Source organism: Dendropsophus ebraccatus, chromosome 7, assembly GCF_027789765.1.
Source record: "Dendropsophus ebraccatus isolate aDenEbr1 chromosome 7, aDenEbr1.pat, whole genome shotgun sequence".
NCBI lineage: Eukaryota > Metazoa > Chordata > Amphibia > Anura > Hylidae > Dendropsophus > Dendropsophus ebraccatus.
In genome coordinates, this window is record NC_091460.1 from 80,618,200 (window position 1) to 80,636,302 (window position 18,103).

Sequence of the window (18,103 nt, forward strand, 5' to 3'; positions counted from 1 at the left end):
CCAAACTGCAGAAGTGATTTGCCTGCCACACCATCACCTCCTTTTATCCAACCCTCAGAGCAACTTGGGTCACCAATTCTTTGCTCATTGAGTCTTAATTTTTTGGGATGCTTTCGAGGTGCTCCATGATCCCCACCCATTCCTTCCTCAACCTTTTCTCTTCTCTTTTTACTTGGTTGAAACTACATATAATTAAAATTTTTTGATTTTACCTTCCATTCTTTCAGCATTATGATTCTCATAATTCACTTATTACATAGGCCTTCACTATGACCAGCACCCCCTCAGATCAGCATTAAAGGGGTACTCTGTTTTTGAATTTAGAATTCTAACCGAGTCATACAACATTGCAGTGACGTCATATAACATCTTATGTAGTCTTACATTGATTTCTGACCCTGCTCCACCGGCCAGAAGTCTTATACTCCAAGATAAGACTGATCCGTCACATTCCGCTGGGTGGCCAGTACCGCCATATTAATTCATGACATTTGCAGTAGGCTTCCCTTCCCAAGCGCTGCACCATCCTTTCTTTCTAAGCCAGGGTATCTGTGCTGTACTGCTAGTTCTGCCTCCATCTATGATCTCCCGAAATTGGTCATGTTGTGTGGGAGGGGATTCAGCATGAATAAGGGCCCTATTCCACAGTAACGACAATCGGCCGGATCGGCCCCATTTGGCCCGATTCGGCCGATTATCGTTCGGTGAAATAGAACGATCAGCCGATGATCGTGTCATCGGCTGATCGTTCATTTAGGGCCAGACCTAAAATCATCGTTCCCCCACCGTGCATCGCTACGGTTGAATAGCGGTGCGCGGCGGGCGACCGACTATTTGACATGCAGCAGCAGCATCATACATTACCAGTCCAGGCTTCTTCTCCGCGGTAACAATGTCCTTGCAGCCTTCGCTCAATGATCATCGGGCCGTGGAACAGGCCCAGTAAATGAGCGGCGATCTAGCAGATCGAGCCCTCCTCGGCCCGTGGAATAGGACCCTAAGACCAGCAGATTCAAATGATGAGAGATGTAGGCAGAGTGGCACCCAGCTTACTGCTAAAACTGGAAGGGAGGACAAGATGCATCGCAAAACAGCTGATGGGGGGGGCACAACGATTTCAGGCTTGGGGGCGTGCATGAGGGAAAGTAAGTACGTTCAGACTGCAATTAGTTTTTTTTTTTTCTGATAACCCCTTTAATGACAGACTGGTAAGACCTACATTACCTCAGGGACCGAACCTATATATTGTATATTGAGCTTATTTCCACTTGTTTTTATGTGACTTTGTCTCCATTAAATAATGTTGTATACCTGGTTGAATCAGAAGCTCATATAATTTAAAATCCATACCAGATAAGAAAGGGATTTGGCAGATTACACGCCATATTTTGGCCCCTTTAAAACGAAGGTAATCCTAAATAAAGTTTTGTTTGCGGGTTCTTGATATGTTTAGTATACACGTAAAATATCTTTTATACAACCAATAAGACATTAATGTGTGACAAAAGCTCAAGGCTTCAAACACAGTAATGCTCAGACGGAGAATTCGTACACAATGGAGAATCCGTTCACATCAGTGATCATGAAAGATCCATAAAGATCCAGAATATTCACTGTTCGGGAAGAGTTTGGTGAACTTAGAATAACCTCTACCCAGCAGGGGAAGGTAATACTTTCAGGCATGGAAAGGCAGTGTTGTCTTTAGATCCCATGTGTTTGTTTCTGCTCTTTCAGGGTTTGTTCTTGCTCTTACACATAGAAGTTTGTTTAGTAGTTCTAGACATGCAGGTGGTAGGGGCTTCCTAAGTCTCAGTCTGCGCCAACAGCATTTGACTTTCAATGACATGGTTTGGTGACGCTTTGTTTTTATGCCGTCTAAATGACAGGCAATGAATAAGCTCTATGTATTCAGATAATCTGGGCGGAAAACAGTACGACATTTGAATATTAGTAGTGTTTAGTTATGAAGGACATTGCATTAAGCTTGACAAATGTTAGTGAAACTAATAAATGTGACTTTAGGTTGCACCATTTACAATTGTTTGGATGAAGGTAAATGGGCCATACATAGAATAATTTCAGGTCAGAATAGACAAAAGTGCTTTAAAGTAATCTGATGTAAAGCTAGCCTTAATTATTTCAACCCACAATTTCCGAACAAAAACATTACATGGCTCTGTTTTCTTCTACTTTTCTAGTGGAAATCTAGGTTTGCCCTGTTGCCTTGTGACCGTGTACTTTTACAATGGGAAGACAGTAAAGGCACAGCCCTAATCTCTGATCCAAATAAGTCAATAAAGGGGTGATCAAATTATTTTCCAATAAGCTGGTGCATGAAAGTTATACAGATTTGGAAATTACTTCTAATTTAAAAAAAAAAAAAAACTAACCCCCCCCCCCCCAAGCCTTCAAGTACTTACCTGCCTCTTTCTGCCCCAGAGGAAGTCCTATAATCTGAATCTGACATGGTGTCCTCTGCTGCTACCTGTATCCGTGCTCTTTAGATTTGCTCTTGCGCAGGACAGTTGCCGATACAGATAGAGGTGGCAGCAGGAAGTAGTGTGTCTCCTCAGTACCCCTTTATGTAATATTGTCAAAACAGGTATTTTTTCATGTTCAGGGAGTCCTGAGATCTAAAGTTTATACTCTAAATATTGGCTTAGAAGTGTAATGCACCTAAGCTACATGAAAAAAAATCTAAATTTAGTGAGAAGTCATGTGGATATTCTATAATTGTCTTAAACACAAATACCCTTTTCCCATAAATCTGTTTCTATGGTCCGGCAGATTTTGTCATCCCCTCCAAAGAAGTGACATGTCAATTCTTTGGGTGGAGTCTTTGGGATGGGTGAATAGTCAAGCGGTAGCGCTCACAGAATCCGCAGCAAGTTATCCACGTGATTCTCTGTGTGCAAGGGCCCTTAGGGAATGTTCAGTCTGAGGAATCCCGCAGATTCCTCTTAAAATTCTTCCTGTAAAATCTGAACAAAGCAAAGAACAAAGATTTCAATGTGTTCAATGGGATTTCCGCTGTGTTGTTAACATGGTGGAATTTTGGTTGTGAATTTTCTGCCGCCGATCTGCTTTCTGCCCAAAGAAATATTAAATATTTTGGTGGATTCCCCTAGAGAAATCCTATAGAAGTCAATGGGGCTTTGAATTCTGCTTGAATTCCACACCAATTCTGCCTGAGCTGAATAGGCGAGGAATTTCAAGCAGAAAACTTTCCTCTTCAATTCCTCGCCTATTCCTCAGTGTGAACATACCCTTAGGGCCCATTCACACTTGGTTAAAGTGGCGGAATCTCAAGCAGAGCCCCCACCGCGGACACCGCTTGAAATTCCACTTATCCCAGTGTTTCTGGTGCGTGGCACAGGCTCCGTATGAAATTCTACCACTTTTGCTCAGTGGGCCCTAAGAGGTAACATGTAACCTGATAATGACCTGGTCAGAAGAAAATAAAATTTCTGGGTCATCCTCATCTGTGCTGCAGGGACCTTTCTTAGCCCACTGTTGATGGAAATGTATCCATGGTAGATAAAACCCTACAGTAATTGATAATAGGGAACAATTAGATTAAAACAATTGGCTCTTGGAGCACATCTTATAAGTAACATCCAAACACGCACAATGAAGGGGAGAACAAGAGCCCCTTAGGACAGCGATTTCAGGCTTTTGATGCTGGGACACACCTGCTGATGCGCCTTTCATGTGATTATTTTTCAGTTTACGGTTAAGTTTAAAGATTGGGAAAACAGCCTATAATCAGAGACAAATACACCATTAAGTCAGAACATAATGCAAGCACATACAAGTTACTTCTTGGCTGGATTTCCCTTTTTTCAGTGAATTTATTGTTTTGTGTGCCACCCACACTGTATTCATGTGAACTTCCTTTAGGACATTTTACATATGGTAACTGAACTGCAACTGTTTTTGTCTCTCATCACGACTGATGTGAACATGAATCTGAAGTAGACAATGGACACTGCAAGCAGTCGTTTCATCTACTGTTAGGCTGGGTTCACACTACGTATATTTCAGTCAGTATTGTGGTCCTCATAGCAACCAAAACCAGGAGTGGATTAAAAACACAGAAAGGATCTGTTCACACAATGTTGAAATATAGTAGATGGCTGCCATATAACAGTAAATAACGGCCATTATTTCAATATAACAGCCGTTGTTTTAAAATAACAGCAAATATTTGCCATTAAATGACGGCCATCCACTCAATTTCAACATTGTGTGAACAGATCCTTTCTGTGTTTTTAATCCACTCCTGGTTTTGGTTGCAATATGAGGACCACAATACTGACTGAAATATACATAGTGTGAACCCAGCCCAAAGCTGTACTCTTGCACAACGCTAGAGAGTAGTCCAAAGAGCTGGGACAACGGAAATGTCTTGATCTCAGTATTACAATTATGCAAGTTTGACCAGTGGGCCTAATTGTGATGCAGCTTAAAATCTATGGACGCCTTTGCATCTTTTTTTTTTTTTAAATGACTTTTTAAGGGTGGATTTACATGTAATGAGTCAGCAGCAGATTTTGCTCTGTGCCGTGCAGGTAAAAATAATACAGGAACCATGCTTACCCATTTTTCTGGAGCGCTCCTGTCTGCTTCTTTGAGTCCCGGCTCACTGGCAGTCCGATCTGCCAGTCACTCAGCAGTGATTGGCTGAGCGGGCTGTAAGAGAGTCAGGACCGGAGAAGCAGTTAAATCCGCTGCGAACTTTTCATGTGAACATGACCTAAATAAGAATTTTTTACACATGCATGTATTATATCCCAAGCTGTTCAAGTGCCATTCACTGGCTCCAGACCTTCACATCTTAAATTAAAATCTAAGTTTAATTTTGATTATATCAAATAAAATAAACTGAAATCAGATTTGAGCTTGGATGGACGTTCAGGAGAAGACAGGACAGGGTTGCAGACTGAGCCAACAGGAAACCCGGCTGGCGGGATTGACACTGAATGGCATTGAGCAGCTTGCAATTATAGGAAAACATGCAGTTATTTTTTTTTAATTAAAACAATTACAGAAATGTTGTTTTTCTTTGTTTTTGTTTTTTTTACATGACTTACCTATTGGTAGAACAAGTGGCACATGATTTATGTATACGATGAGGAGAATATCTTATTCCTGGCTCTCATCACACTGACATCCACATAATTATCTGTCATTGTGGAGACTTGCTAGGAAGGATACAAGAGCAATTGTTCCCATATTAGCCAAATACATTTGTGGCCGTCTCAATGTTAAAGTTCTGGTCGAACACAATTTGCATACTAAAATAGTAAAAGTGACGTTATCTGGATCTAGTAAATATGTTACTGAATGAGACCATTATGGCAATGTACAATTGGTGATGTTCTCTACTACCTAGATATGTTCAGAATGTCATGGAAATCACTACATATAAACCTTAGCCATAAGCTTTATATACAAAGAGATTACGCTGTAAATGGGTACCCCTGGGAAAAAAAAGAAAGCGTGACAGATTTGTAAATTACTTATATTTAAAAATCTCATGCCTTCAAGTACTTATCAGCTGCTGTATGCCGTACAGGAAGTGGTTTATTCTTTCCAGTCTGACACTGTGCTCTCTGCTGCCACCTCTGTCTGTGACAGTGAGCTTCTGTAGGAATTTGCTACCGCTCTGGACAGTTCCTATAACAGACAGAGGTGGCAGCAGAGACCACAGTGTCAGACTGGAAACAATAAACCACTTTCTGCAGGTCATACAGCAGCTTATAAGTACTGGAAGATTTTTAAATAGAAGTAATCTACAAATCCGTAGAATTTTTGACACCAGTTGATTTGAAAACAATCTTTTTCTATAGAGTACCCCTTTAAACAAATCATAAAAATAAAGTCTTAGCAAATTTAGCGAACTTTTTAAGTATATTTAGTTAAAGTTGTAAAGCAGAACTGTAGTTTCATATTATTAGCTCTTATCTATGTTGCTGTTTAAATCTAGATCTTTGAAGTCACATTCTTGTGTAAAAAAAAAAAAAAAAAAAAAAGCAAGTAAAGTGCTGTCGTGGTAGAAAGGATGAAGGATAACTGCGGATGTCTGTGGGAATTATTCCCTCTGGACCCAGAAATCCAGATTTATTAGGTGATCATTGGATTTTCTCTGACTTGGATGTAGTCATATTTGCGTTAGGTGAATGCTTGTAGTGCGTGTAGGCATACACTTGTGTAAAAGATACAGCTTTTTCATCTACTTCCAACTTGAAATGCCAAAGCAAACAGGTTTTTGTTGGCTTGTGGCAAAGCAAAAACATATTCTGGAAAATACACATCAGTAAATCCATAAACCCTTTAGCAATACCTCATGTGCCTTGACTTGGAAACCTTTCTTGCTTAGCCAGCTTAGACTCCTCGGGGGAACCTGTTATTATGTGACAACTTCATACTAGAGAGAGAGACTGGCGGCCATGTGAGTGACACAAGACGTGGGATTAGTGACTGCCACACAAGTTAGCCTCAATCTTTGGCTTCCTCCTTTACAGACTCATCTCCATATGGAATACTTTAGTTGCTCTTGATCAATAGAACATAGCAGTCCATTTTATTTCTTATATAGTGTTGACATATTGCATATTACTGTACAGATACATGTCTCACATGTTCTCTTTCACTATTAATATTGTATGCTTAAAATCTGGGCATAAAGAATAGATCCAAAAACTGTATTCATGGGGGAAGGGATAAATTACACATGCTCTTGAATTTCCAAAGAAAGATACAGGGTTCTATGGGTCTAACTTCCTAAAAGCTTGATTTTGTTTTATAGATCTTTTACTTGGAGCAGAAAGCACATCTAATAACATACACCTAAGATTCTAATAAAAGGTTTTTAAAAAAATTTAAGCCGACTTGCATTTCTTGGCTATGTAAAACCGAAGCCGTGCAATAGGCGGTGGCCATCCCAGCTGATGGTTATAAAAAGTCATACAATGTATGAAAGAAATGGATTGGGCCCCACCTCACTAAATGCAGGTGTTTAGACCTTACTTACCAATCTATTTATCTATTTATCAAACGTTGTATAAAAAGTGAAAGTGGCCAAGCTTACTTTGTACACATGGCATGGCACGGCATAGCTGCGTTCCAGCGCCACCATTCTGTACCATGACGTCAGCTGCAGAGGACATCTCTTGTTCCAGGCTGTGCCACCCTCCTTTTTAGACACAACACTGTGCTTACTCTTGCAATAAGCAAGAAAACAGCTGTACTCTCACTTATTGCGGGAGTCTAGCACAGTGCTGTGTCTGAAGAGGAGGGCAGCACAGCCTGAAACAAGAGGCGCCCTCTGCAGCAGACGTCACTACACAGAAAGTCAATGTCACACTTCCAGTGGCAGAGCTGCGTACAATGTAAGCTTGGTCGGAGTACCTCTTTAAAATCAGCACAAAATCGTCACTGGGCTCTACCTGGCTGTCTGATTGTCATTACCTGCCTGACTGCATCGTGACAACTGTAAAGTTTGGTGAAGGAGGGATAATGCAATGATGTTGTGTTCAGTGGTTGGCCCAAGCCCCTTAGTTCCATCACAGAGCTGGAAGAACAACTGTTGCTCCCTTTCTGTGTAACACACGACAAAAGCTTTATTCAGACGTTAAAAGCAGGGCATATCTAGTGCAAGTTTGGTGAGTGCCGCTCCTGTCTTCTTCTATTGGTGTGAATCTTTCAATCAAAATGTTTTCCCTGAAATGCTTCAGGTTTTTAAGGGAACCAATCGGTATGATTGTCCTAGTATGATTCCCAGCTGCAGAGTATAGATATAATGTTCAGCTCCCCGAGGCTACCAGCCACGTCTGTGGGGATAGCTTTACATTGGGGGGGAAAAGGCTATTCATGGCTCTCTGCCTGTCAGAGCGCAGTGCGGGGATGATTGACAGGCAGAGAGACCTATTAGTGGAAGTGCACTGCATGCTGACAGGCAGAGAGCCATGCCTAGTTTTTCCCCTATGTAAAGCTACCACTGCAGACGTGGCTAATAGCCTCGGGGAGCTGCACGGTAGATCTATACTGTGTAGCTGGGAACTATATCAGCACAATCATGTCAAGTGAATCAAATTTGACTGTAATAAGTGAGCCTGTCAGTAATTCATAATGCATATGGTTAGAGCTGTAGGAGTCTGCTGACAGGTTTCCTATAACTGGATTCAGCAGTTTAGGGGACATCCTCTTTGCTGGTTGGGACTGGCTGCCCCAGGTGTTGTCACCCAGCTTCCCCATCAGCATTGGGACCTTAGCTGATTTCTTGCTGTACCTTTACCATCCTCTCCATAGTAATAACCAGTAGTCGCCCACACAAGCTCCGATATCATGCACATTGTAATGATCCCTTTATTTTGCAGCAAACCTTCCATCTGCTAGATAGGTAAATCTCCGGAGTAATTTGTGGACTGGGAGCAGCATCTTTCTTACAGACTTCCATGGCTGATAAGTACCATGATGAAAACACTCTGCTCCTGCTATTTCCCAGCCATGATAAAAGGCACACTATTTATGTAGCACAACATTCAGTTACAGAAGAAAGGCACCAAGCCGGTTCTTACTAAGCTATATTTAGTTGGCACTAGGAGCTATTATACTCACAGTAGTCTCACCGAGGATAATAGTGCCTGGCTGCACAGGGTCCTGCAAGAACAAACACGCTCTTCTGTCTAGGTTTTTCTTTGCCTACGGCTAGTACAACATAGCAGCAGAATACAAAGCAGCACAAAAGCTACAGTAGCCCAGCCTGTCCCCGTCTCATGGCTGCAGTGCAGACCTGATCTTTCACGTAGTTCACATTGTTGTCACAAACACCTGAGCTATTAAGCAGATATCCAGCCAAAAGCTTAGCCCAGTGTATTTTGTTAAAGAGGTATTCCACTATTTTTTGCTGGGGTGAAAATGAAGAAAACAATGATTCTTACTTACCCTGCTCCCCTGCAACTCCCAAAACAGCTCTATCTGGCCGCACTGCTGCTCGCCTCCTCTCCCTGTTTCCGAGACCAGATACCAGGACGGGACCTGTCCGCTCAACCTCTGGCTGCAGGGGTGTCCTATTTACTGCTAGCCTCTGTTTAGGTGTTATACATTGGACTTATGCTGTATGGAATAGCAGAGACTTCTGTGCTAGAACACTGTAGAATTCAACATTCTGTGAGGTCTACTTTTATATATATATATATATATATATATATATATATATATATATATATATATAAATTTTATTTTTTTATTTTTTGAACATGGGTTCATACAGTATGTATGACTTATAGAACTATGTTACAAGTACTCTTTGGAGGTAGAATCTGTATAGAACAATCAAACCAAATAGAATTTTATGTACTAGAAGTTGATCTTGTATATAGGGAATTATAGTGAAAGTGTACATACAGAGTTTGTATGTGTTTCCTATACATGTTCTGTCCTTCAAGTCTTGTTTCTGTATTCTAGCTGCTTTACACTAATCATACCTAATTTCTTTATCTGTCATAGTCTCATTTGCCCTTTATCTTCCCATTGACTCCTCTGTCACTGCCTCCGTAACATGCTTGACTGCGGTTTGCATCTGTTCCCCCATTGTCTCTTCTCCCATTATTCTTCCTCCATCTCTTAGGTGTGAAGAGAGAGCAATGCACCACTATCTTCCTTTCTCTGGTTATGTGCCCCATCTGTTACATTGTACTTGGTGGATTTTGTGTTGGTATATTGTGTGTAGCTGGTACCCTGTTATTTATTGTGGGTCACTGGTCTTCTGTGCAGCCTCTAGGACCCTGGGCTCTGTCTCACCACCCCTGCCTCTTGTGCCGTCTAGCCTTGTCTTATTTACTGCTGTATGTTATCTTTTGTCTTCCTGTTTTTTCCCCCCGAATTCAGTCTAGATTATAGTAGAAAAATATGCTTTATAAAGGAAGTACTTTTCATGTTTTATTCCCTTTATCTTTTCTGTGCTCTGTATAAATGTTCAGCAAACAGAAGTAGAAGTCAATGCATTTGCTCTGCAGGCCTGTAATTGTTAGCGCTGTCTACTGTTTGCTTGTTTTCCATATGTTTGCTTCTGTGTAAACAGCTTATCCTAAGCATGCTGATAATATCATAATGATACTAAACAAATATTAGCATGCCGCTCATTGGAATTTGGCAGGCACGCTGCTTATTTGGGCTGCTGTTTCTTTTCACTACATCCTCATCATAGACCACTTGAGGAAGGCAAAGCTTGGAGAATGCATGAGGCAGTCCATACATAGCCCTATAATATCATATCAGACTACTCATAGACTAAATAGGCCACTTTTACAGCCACCCTTCTAGTTATGTGTTGGACCTCCTTCTTATTGATCATCTGTGCTTAAAACATCGACTTTTGGACATGTTAGTTGGAGCACTGGTGTTGCATAGAACAATTCTTGGATTACCCTTCACTGGATATTTTTTTTTCCATAACACCATTTTCTTTATTCACTTGATGCTGTTGCACAAGGTTTTTAGCTTCTGAGCTCCGGCCCCAGCTAGTTTGGAAGCACCTGCGATCCCAAGAATGCGTTCTTTAAATGGAGTGCGCTCAGACATGCTAACACACCATTTAACTCTGTTGAATCCTAATCCCAGAGAGTTAGTGTAATACACAGCACTTTAGACTTCTTCAGTAGAGTAAAACCTTGGACTATGAGTAACGCGGTGTACAAGCGTTTTGTAAGACGAGCTAACATTTTTTATTTTTTTATTTTAACTTGGTAAACAAGCAATTTTTCGTAATATGTCTATGTATGTATGTATGTATGTATGTCTACATCTTAACATACATTCCTACCATATCCCTAAAACATTGACCCAGAAACAGTGCACCTTGATACCACAAGTCCCCCTCACTTTTTGGGAATGCCTGGGATCCATATCTGCTCAGTTACAATGAGCTGCGAGAGAGGCCAGGAGTCTGGTGAACGGCATGGCTGTTGCCTGTGTCAGAGGCCTGGTCAGTGCACGGGGGAGGTAACCGGAGCTCTGCCCCGCACACATACCGGATGTGATCACTACTCAGTTGCGATCCCCCTTCTCTGCTTCCAAATTGAGTGCACTCTAGCAGGCCCTCTATCACAGTCTGCACGGGGGTGCTGCTAAGCCTTGGGACTCTGTAATGTGCCCAGACTGACAGTAAGGAGCCATCTTCACCCAATAACACACAGTGCATGCAAACAAGTGTATAGCTGCACTACTACATTATGTATTTTCCTTGTTCTGCATCCTCTGGCTTGTTTCCACTGTCTGACAAAACTAACCAGATTAAGCCCTTATATATTTATATGAATTTTAGGTTGTGGAACCAATCGTCTGTGTTTCAGTTCTATCTGATGAGAAAATTTTTGCTTTGTTATTCAAGTGATGTGGATTACAAGCACATTCCCAGAATAAATTATTCCGTAATCCAAGGGTTAACTATATTTACAGCCATCAAAAATAGGTTATATTAATAAAAGGATAAAATAAGGCAAAATAGTAAATGTTGAATTAAAAGGGTTATCATCGTAAGCATGTTACCTGATTTGTTTTGCTTCAATGACCCTTTATTTAGGCATGTATGAACCCAAGCAACCAACACATGTGACTAAACTGGATGAGATCCAGTTCACTGTTGGACTACATTAGAGCCTATTAGGGAGTTTGGGAAATCATCACTTTCCCATTGCATTTGTTCCACATGGTGAATATTGTTCAGTTGACCCAGTTGGCACATCTCACCAGTGACATCATGTAGTGTGTGTGGCTGGCTTCAGTGGGAGAAGTTATATGTTTGGACAGTGTCCACTGTACTCTTGTAGTCACATTTTTCTAGTAAGATGCCATCTGTAGCTAGCCATGTAGTTAAGATATAATACATTGGAACATTCATATTAATATACTGCCCCGCATGTTCTCGTCTAAAATAAATACTGCAATAATAACCTATACTAAAGTGAGCATAATCAAATAAAAAAACAGCACCAACTACTGATTGTAGTCGAACGTAAACGTTAACTATGGGCCATTGGAAATGGTGGGGTTGCTCCTTTCCATCTATACCGTTTTCACATTTTGCCAATGTATCCGTGCCATGTAAGGCACAATCGTAATGTGAACTCAGCTTAAGATCTCACTGACCTGGGTTCAGAATTATGAATGCCCATTTTCTATTTGAGTTTTATTGGTTGTGCATTATACAGTGCATGTGTTTTTGCTCTTTGTGTTATTGGATTTTATTAATATATTTATTAGTATATCGAGGCTTACTTCACACCGTTCGTAAGGCTTTACTGAGCCCTTTTAGCAGTCAAGCTGTACATACATAGGAGCATATGGCCATTACTTAAATGTGTCACCGCACAGAAACACACTACAACTCAATACATTTCACACCTTTCTAGTGGAAGTGCATAATTTATGTGCCTAGGTAAGACTCTAGGTTTGACCCTGAGACCAAATATTTTCCTTCCACGGGAAGAGATTTGTGAGCAGATTTTCGCCTTCCGCACTTTTTCACCCAAGGTGACTTTCAGTGTTCGAGCAGTCCTGAATTCCCAACCTGTAAGAAACCTAAGGCCACTGGAGCGACAGAGATCTCTGAGACTGGAGCACATGTTAACCTCATTATAGGGGTATGGATTACCAGGTTTTATTTAGCTTACACTTCTACCATTGTATAGCTCCTAGGTGAGCCCATATGGATTGTATTGTGACATTATGTTAAATGTCTGAATTCCTCTGATATCACATTTGTGTGTCCCCGCAGGATGACATTCTCACCGTGATCCGTAGAGTGGATGAAAACTGGGCAGAAGGAATGCTGGGAGACAAAATAGGAATATTCCCAATTTCCTATGTGGAGGTAAGTAATACACCCAGGATAATAGAAAAATGAATTGCTTTCTAGGAATGAGTCATGAATCCTGTTTTCACCTAACCTGGAGCATGAGCATTTATGTCTTTCTATGTGCACATAACTGCGTGGCCTATTGGTTTTGACTACACTAATAAAGCACATGTGGCGTCTCGTCTGCATCATTCATTGAATATGCTGAAGTCATTGGAAGTTACTTGTTCACGGTTACCACAATTGTTGCAGAAAATGAATTCCTTTATATTGTCATCGGGAAGGTATGTTAGACCAGAGTTTCTTTGTTTTTTTTTAGGTCTGCTAAATGCTCTCTTTGCTGTGACTGATACATGGAGACATATTTTCTTCATAAGTCACCATACTGGCAGGTTTTAGTATAAGCACAGATGATTCTGCGGTATTTGTACTACGTCCATGTAAGATGTATACTGTACGTCCAGCAGTCGAGAGCTCTCTGGATTTTCTCACAATTAGTCACAGTGGAAAGAAAAATAACAACGTCTAAGCATATTATTCCCCTACACTCTTCTTGCTTGTATCTCCTATCTTTCTTATTCATGCACATTTTTTACTTTATGTGATTGTGTGTAGTAATACCTAAATCAGTAGTTAAAAAAAGAGTCCATGGAGCCTCGTTTAGAAGTCTCGAAACACAGGACTAGCCAGATATCCCTCCAGAAAGGACCCAGCCAAGCGGTGGCTCCTGTAGGGAAACCACCAAAACCACCATATTGAGTGGCCCTATAAGTCAATGTAATGACAAGGGATAAACCAAGGCCAGGTATCCATCTTCAGACAGCTGTTTAGGGCTGTTGCCCCTCATCAGTGTGGAGCAGGATTCTGGCTAGGTGGGAGCAATGCTTAGTAGAGCCATAAGAGAAGCAGATCACTGATCTAAGGCAGACCAGCCAAACTATAACACTGCCAGCTGCTAGCGAAAGCACTAAATGCAGTGAAATTGCCCCCTTGGAAACATGAATATACAAATGAAGAGCCCGTGGAGCCTCATTGAAGAGTCTTGAAACACAGGACTAGCCAGATATCCCTCTGGGAAGGACCCAGACTAGGGGTGGCTCCTCTAGGAAAACCACCCAAACCATGTGGATAGAGTATCTGATAGAGACACAGGGGGAGATTTATCAAAGGATGTAAAATTTAGACTGGTGCAAACTGCCCCCAGCAACCAATCACAGCTCAGCTTTAGGCTCTGCTGAAAGGAAAGAGGAGCTGTGATTGGTTGCTGTGGGCAGTTTGCACCAGTCTACATTTTACACCCTTTGATAAATCTCCCCCACAGTGTTTAAGGGGCCCCCCTATGTCTTGCACCCAGGGCAGATACTGTTCTGATCCCCCCTCCCTGAGAAAGGGGTTGTCTTCATAAGACAGCATGTTGACAGAACTGATGGCCTTTTCTCAGTAAGTGAATAGAAGATGTGCGGCAGTAACTCCGCGCCACCACTATACAATGAACAAAGCCACCTGCTTCCAGACGTATTTGGTGTATGTACTGGACCTGCGGCTCCGCCAAACAGCTGAATGGCGGGGGTGGAACCCTGCCAATCAGACATTGATGACCCATCCTGAGGATAAGATATCAGTGTAAAAATCCCTATAAATTGGGGCTTTGATATCCTAATGATGGCGAACTAAACCGTCAATATCACCCACTGAATGACCTCATGACTACCTAATCAGGGTGCCATTAAAAAGCAGGCAAGGTGGTAGGCCTCCCAATAGATGAAATGCATGTTTTACACTGCGGTCTGCACAAAGGTTACTTTATTGGGAGCTGCTCTGCAGTTTCCCAGCTCCACCACTATAAACAATGTGCAGCGCAGAGGCTTCCAACGCCGCAGCAGTGCTGTTCAGCTGAAGGTTGGCTCCTGCTGATCAACTACTGATGGCCAGTCCATCTATAATTTTTGGCCTAAAAACTACTTTAATCGTTGATTTTTGGGAACTCCCACAATCTATACTGTCCTGAGTCCTATCAGAATGGAGCGATTGTCTTATTTAAAATGACTTTCAGAATTTTAACAGCAGATGTAGTAGTTCTGAGTTTGTCTGCGGTTTTCCATAGCATTACCCATAAACCCACATAAACCCCTGCCCAATCCTCCGTGCTACATTGTTATATTTTCATCGATATGTAGCTATTTAAGCATTTTTTTGTACTTTAAAATAGGTTTCAACCGAAGATTTTCCTAGCAGGTGTAATAAATCACTCGGGCAGCCCAATTACATGGATCCATTTAGTATAATTCACAAGGCATTATACTGCGCTCCATGTTTACATGACAGATTTTATTGCTGCTCAAGAACTGCATATTAAAAATAATTGGTACTTTCTATAAAGTACCACAAATCAGAAGTAGAATTCTGTATTGTAAGTGTATTCTGTCACCTGTGCTCAGTCTCTTATGAAGAGTAATGCACTGGGCTAGTTTATAAAGAAAAAAAAAAGTTGCCAAAGTTTTTATTAATCATTATTACTGATGGTGGGTATTGATAGTGCTGGAAGGATTGTGTGTCTTATTAAAAAGGGTAAAGCCGCCTCATGCACGTGTCCGTGTTACTTTTAAGGCCTTATTCACACATTCCACAATCACAGTTATTCACACATTCAGCTTTTTCACTGATCCGCAATCCATTCTGTGAAAAAATAGGACATGTCCTTGTGCGGATCGTGATTAGCCAGTAGAAGTCTATGTATCCGTGTTTTTTCAGAGACGTCTGTGAAAAACACGGATCAAATCTAAGCAAACTAGTTAAATTTTTTAAATGACCTCTTCAACATTTTTGCGGATGAACTACGGATGCAATTAGGGAAAATTTGCAGTAAAACCTATAGTAGAACCTTTACGCCGACCTGAAAAACCACTGAATATGTGAATATGGCCTCATTCACATGTTCAGTGATTTTTCTGGGCCCCTCTCATTGGCCGATCTCATTGATCTTTGCTGTATAAGTATACAGTAAAGATCTCAATGAGAGATCAAAGTGTATATACTAGTACTATATACTACTATATACCCAGGGGGGCTTCTAGTATATGTGTAAAAAAAAAAAAAAAAAGTATTGTTATTAATAAAAAGCCCCCTCCCCTAATAAAAGTTTGAATCACCCCCCTTTTCCCAGGTTATAAATAAAAGTAAATAAATAAACAAACATGTTTGCTATCGCCGCGTGCGTAATCGCCCGAACTATTAATTAATCACATTCCTGATCTCGCAAGGTAAACTGTGTCAGCGCAAAAAAATCTAAATTGCGCATTTTTGGTCGCATCAAATACAGAAAAAATGTAATAAAAAGCGATCAAAAAGTTGTATATGCGCAATCAAGGTACTGATAGAAAGTAAACATCATGGCGCAAAAAATGACACCTCACACAGCCCCATAGACCAAAGGATAAAAGCGCTATAAGCCTGGGAATGGAGCGATTTTAAGGAACGTATATTTGTTAACATTGGTTTGAATTTTATACAGGCCATCAGATACAAGAAAAGTTATACATGTTACATATCGTTTTAATCGTAACGACTTGAGGAACATGCATAACAAGTCAGTTTTACCCCGGGGCGAATGGCGTTATAACACAGTCCCCCCAAATAAAAGAAATGCTGTTTTTTTTGTTCAATTTCACCACACATTGAATTTTTTTCTGGTTTTGCAGTGTACCAAATGCAAAAATTCAGCCTGTAATTGCAAAGTACAATTATTGACGCAAAAAATAAGGACTCATGTGGGTCTGTAGGTGGAAAAATGCAAGTGCTATGGCCTTTAAACACAAGGAGGAAAAAACGAAAACGCAAAAACAAAAATTGGCCCCGTCTTTTTTTTTTTTTTTTTTTTTTTTTGCAGAAATCAATAGTCCAGGCGATTTTAAGAATCTTTGTAATTGGGTTTATTAGCCGAAAAATGAATTTTTATCATGAAAAAGCAGTTTGAAGCTCTCCCCCTGTCTTCATTGTTCTCCTATGGAGAGAGCTAAATAAAAGACCAAAACAGGACAACAAAGAGTTAATCTACAAATACCTCACCCTTTATCTCCTTTGACAGTCAGCACTGACCTCTCTGAGCTCTGATTACAGTTGTCACCCAGCTCTGTGCCTGTAATCCTGTTATCTGCTTTCTGCAGTCGGCTAACTTCCTCCTTCCTCCTCCCCCCTCCCCTCTCCCCTCTCTATAGGAACAGACAGAGTGTGACTCATGCAACAAGTCACAATTTCCTGATATTTTGCAGTGAATGGAAAAGAGGAGGGGAGGGGGGGACCTGGGAAAAGGCTTTTTAAATGCTGATAATGGCATATTTGGCTAATAAACCCAATTACAAAGTTTCTTAAAATCGCCTGGACTATTGATTTCTGAAAAAAAAAAAAAAATATGACAGTGACTCTTTAATCATCAGTATTTCCTGACCGTAAAAACAAAAAGAAACAAAAAAAGCCATGCTCTCCTACAGCACATCTGCAGCCATGTTCTTCTCCGGCTTCTCAGATACATAATGCTGCCTCCAGCCACAAAAATGGCTCCTCGTCTGTCAGTTTTACCGCCACATTTAAATAAATTCACTCCTAATCACTAGTGCATACAGTTAAAGGGCCAGGCACAACACCCAGCGGTACGTTCTAGCAATACATCCAAAATGCCGGCCACTTTGTAGGTGCACATTCAGACGAAAATAGGACAAGACCTGTAATTTCCTAATTTATTTTCTTGAACGGACAACCTTCAAGAGAAATTCTGAAGGGTGATAGAACCCTAGGCTTTTTGAACCCTATACGTAAATTTATCCAGATTTCATGGTTTGCCTTAATGTTTTATACACACTTGCAACTTTTTTTTAATATATATTTTAAAAAAGTTTTTCAGAAAATTCTTTTTAAAAAAACAACAAAACAAAGGTCCAAACATGGGACCCACGAAAACAGTGGATACACATAAGTGGCATAAAAGGATGCACAAAGTAAAATGAGTGTTGCAATACATGAAGTAATAGACATCTGCCTCTTTTCTTAAAACCTTGCAACCATTTTTAATGCTCTGAGGGTAGGTTCACACATAGCGAAATCGCAGCGGATTTCAGACTGCAAGTTCACAACGAAATCTGCTGCGATTCCTGGCACTGTCAGTTTCAATAGGTTATGTATGTAAACAATGTCCCTCTTAACCTGCCTCGCCCCGGTGATAATCCGCTGTGATTCCGCTATGTGTAA

At 40.8% G+C, this 18,103-nt stretch overlaps 1 protein-coding gene across 2 annotated transcripts in view; it reads left to right on the forward strand.

The window, feature by feature from the left end:
* SH3RF1 (SH3 domain containing ring finger 1) overlaps window positions 1–18,103 on the forward strand; it is a 148,089-nt gene that overhangs the window by 80,384 nt on the left and 49,602 nt on the right. For both annotated transcript variants that reach the window (XM_069977823.1, XM_069977824.1), the window contains exon 4: window positions 12,782–12,877. In XM_069977823.1, the coding sequence (XP_069833924.1) occupies window positions 12,782–12,877 (96 nt within the window). The remainder of the gene's footprint in view (window positions 1–12,781; window positions 12,878–18,103) is intronic.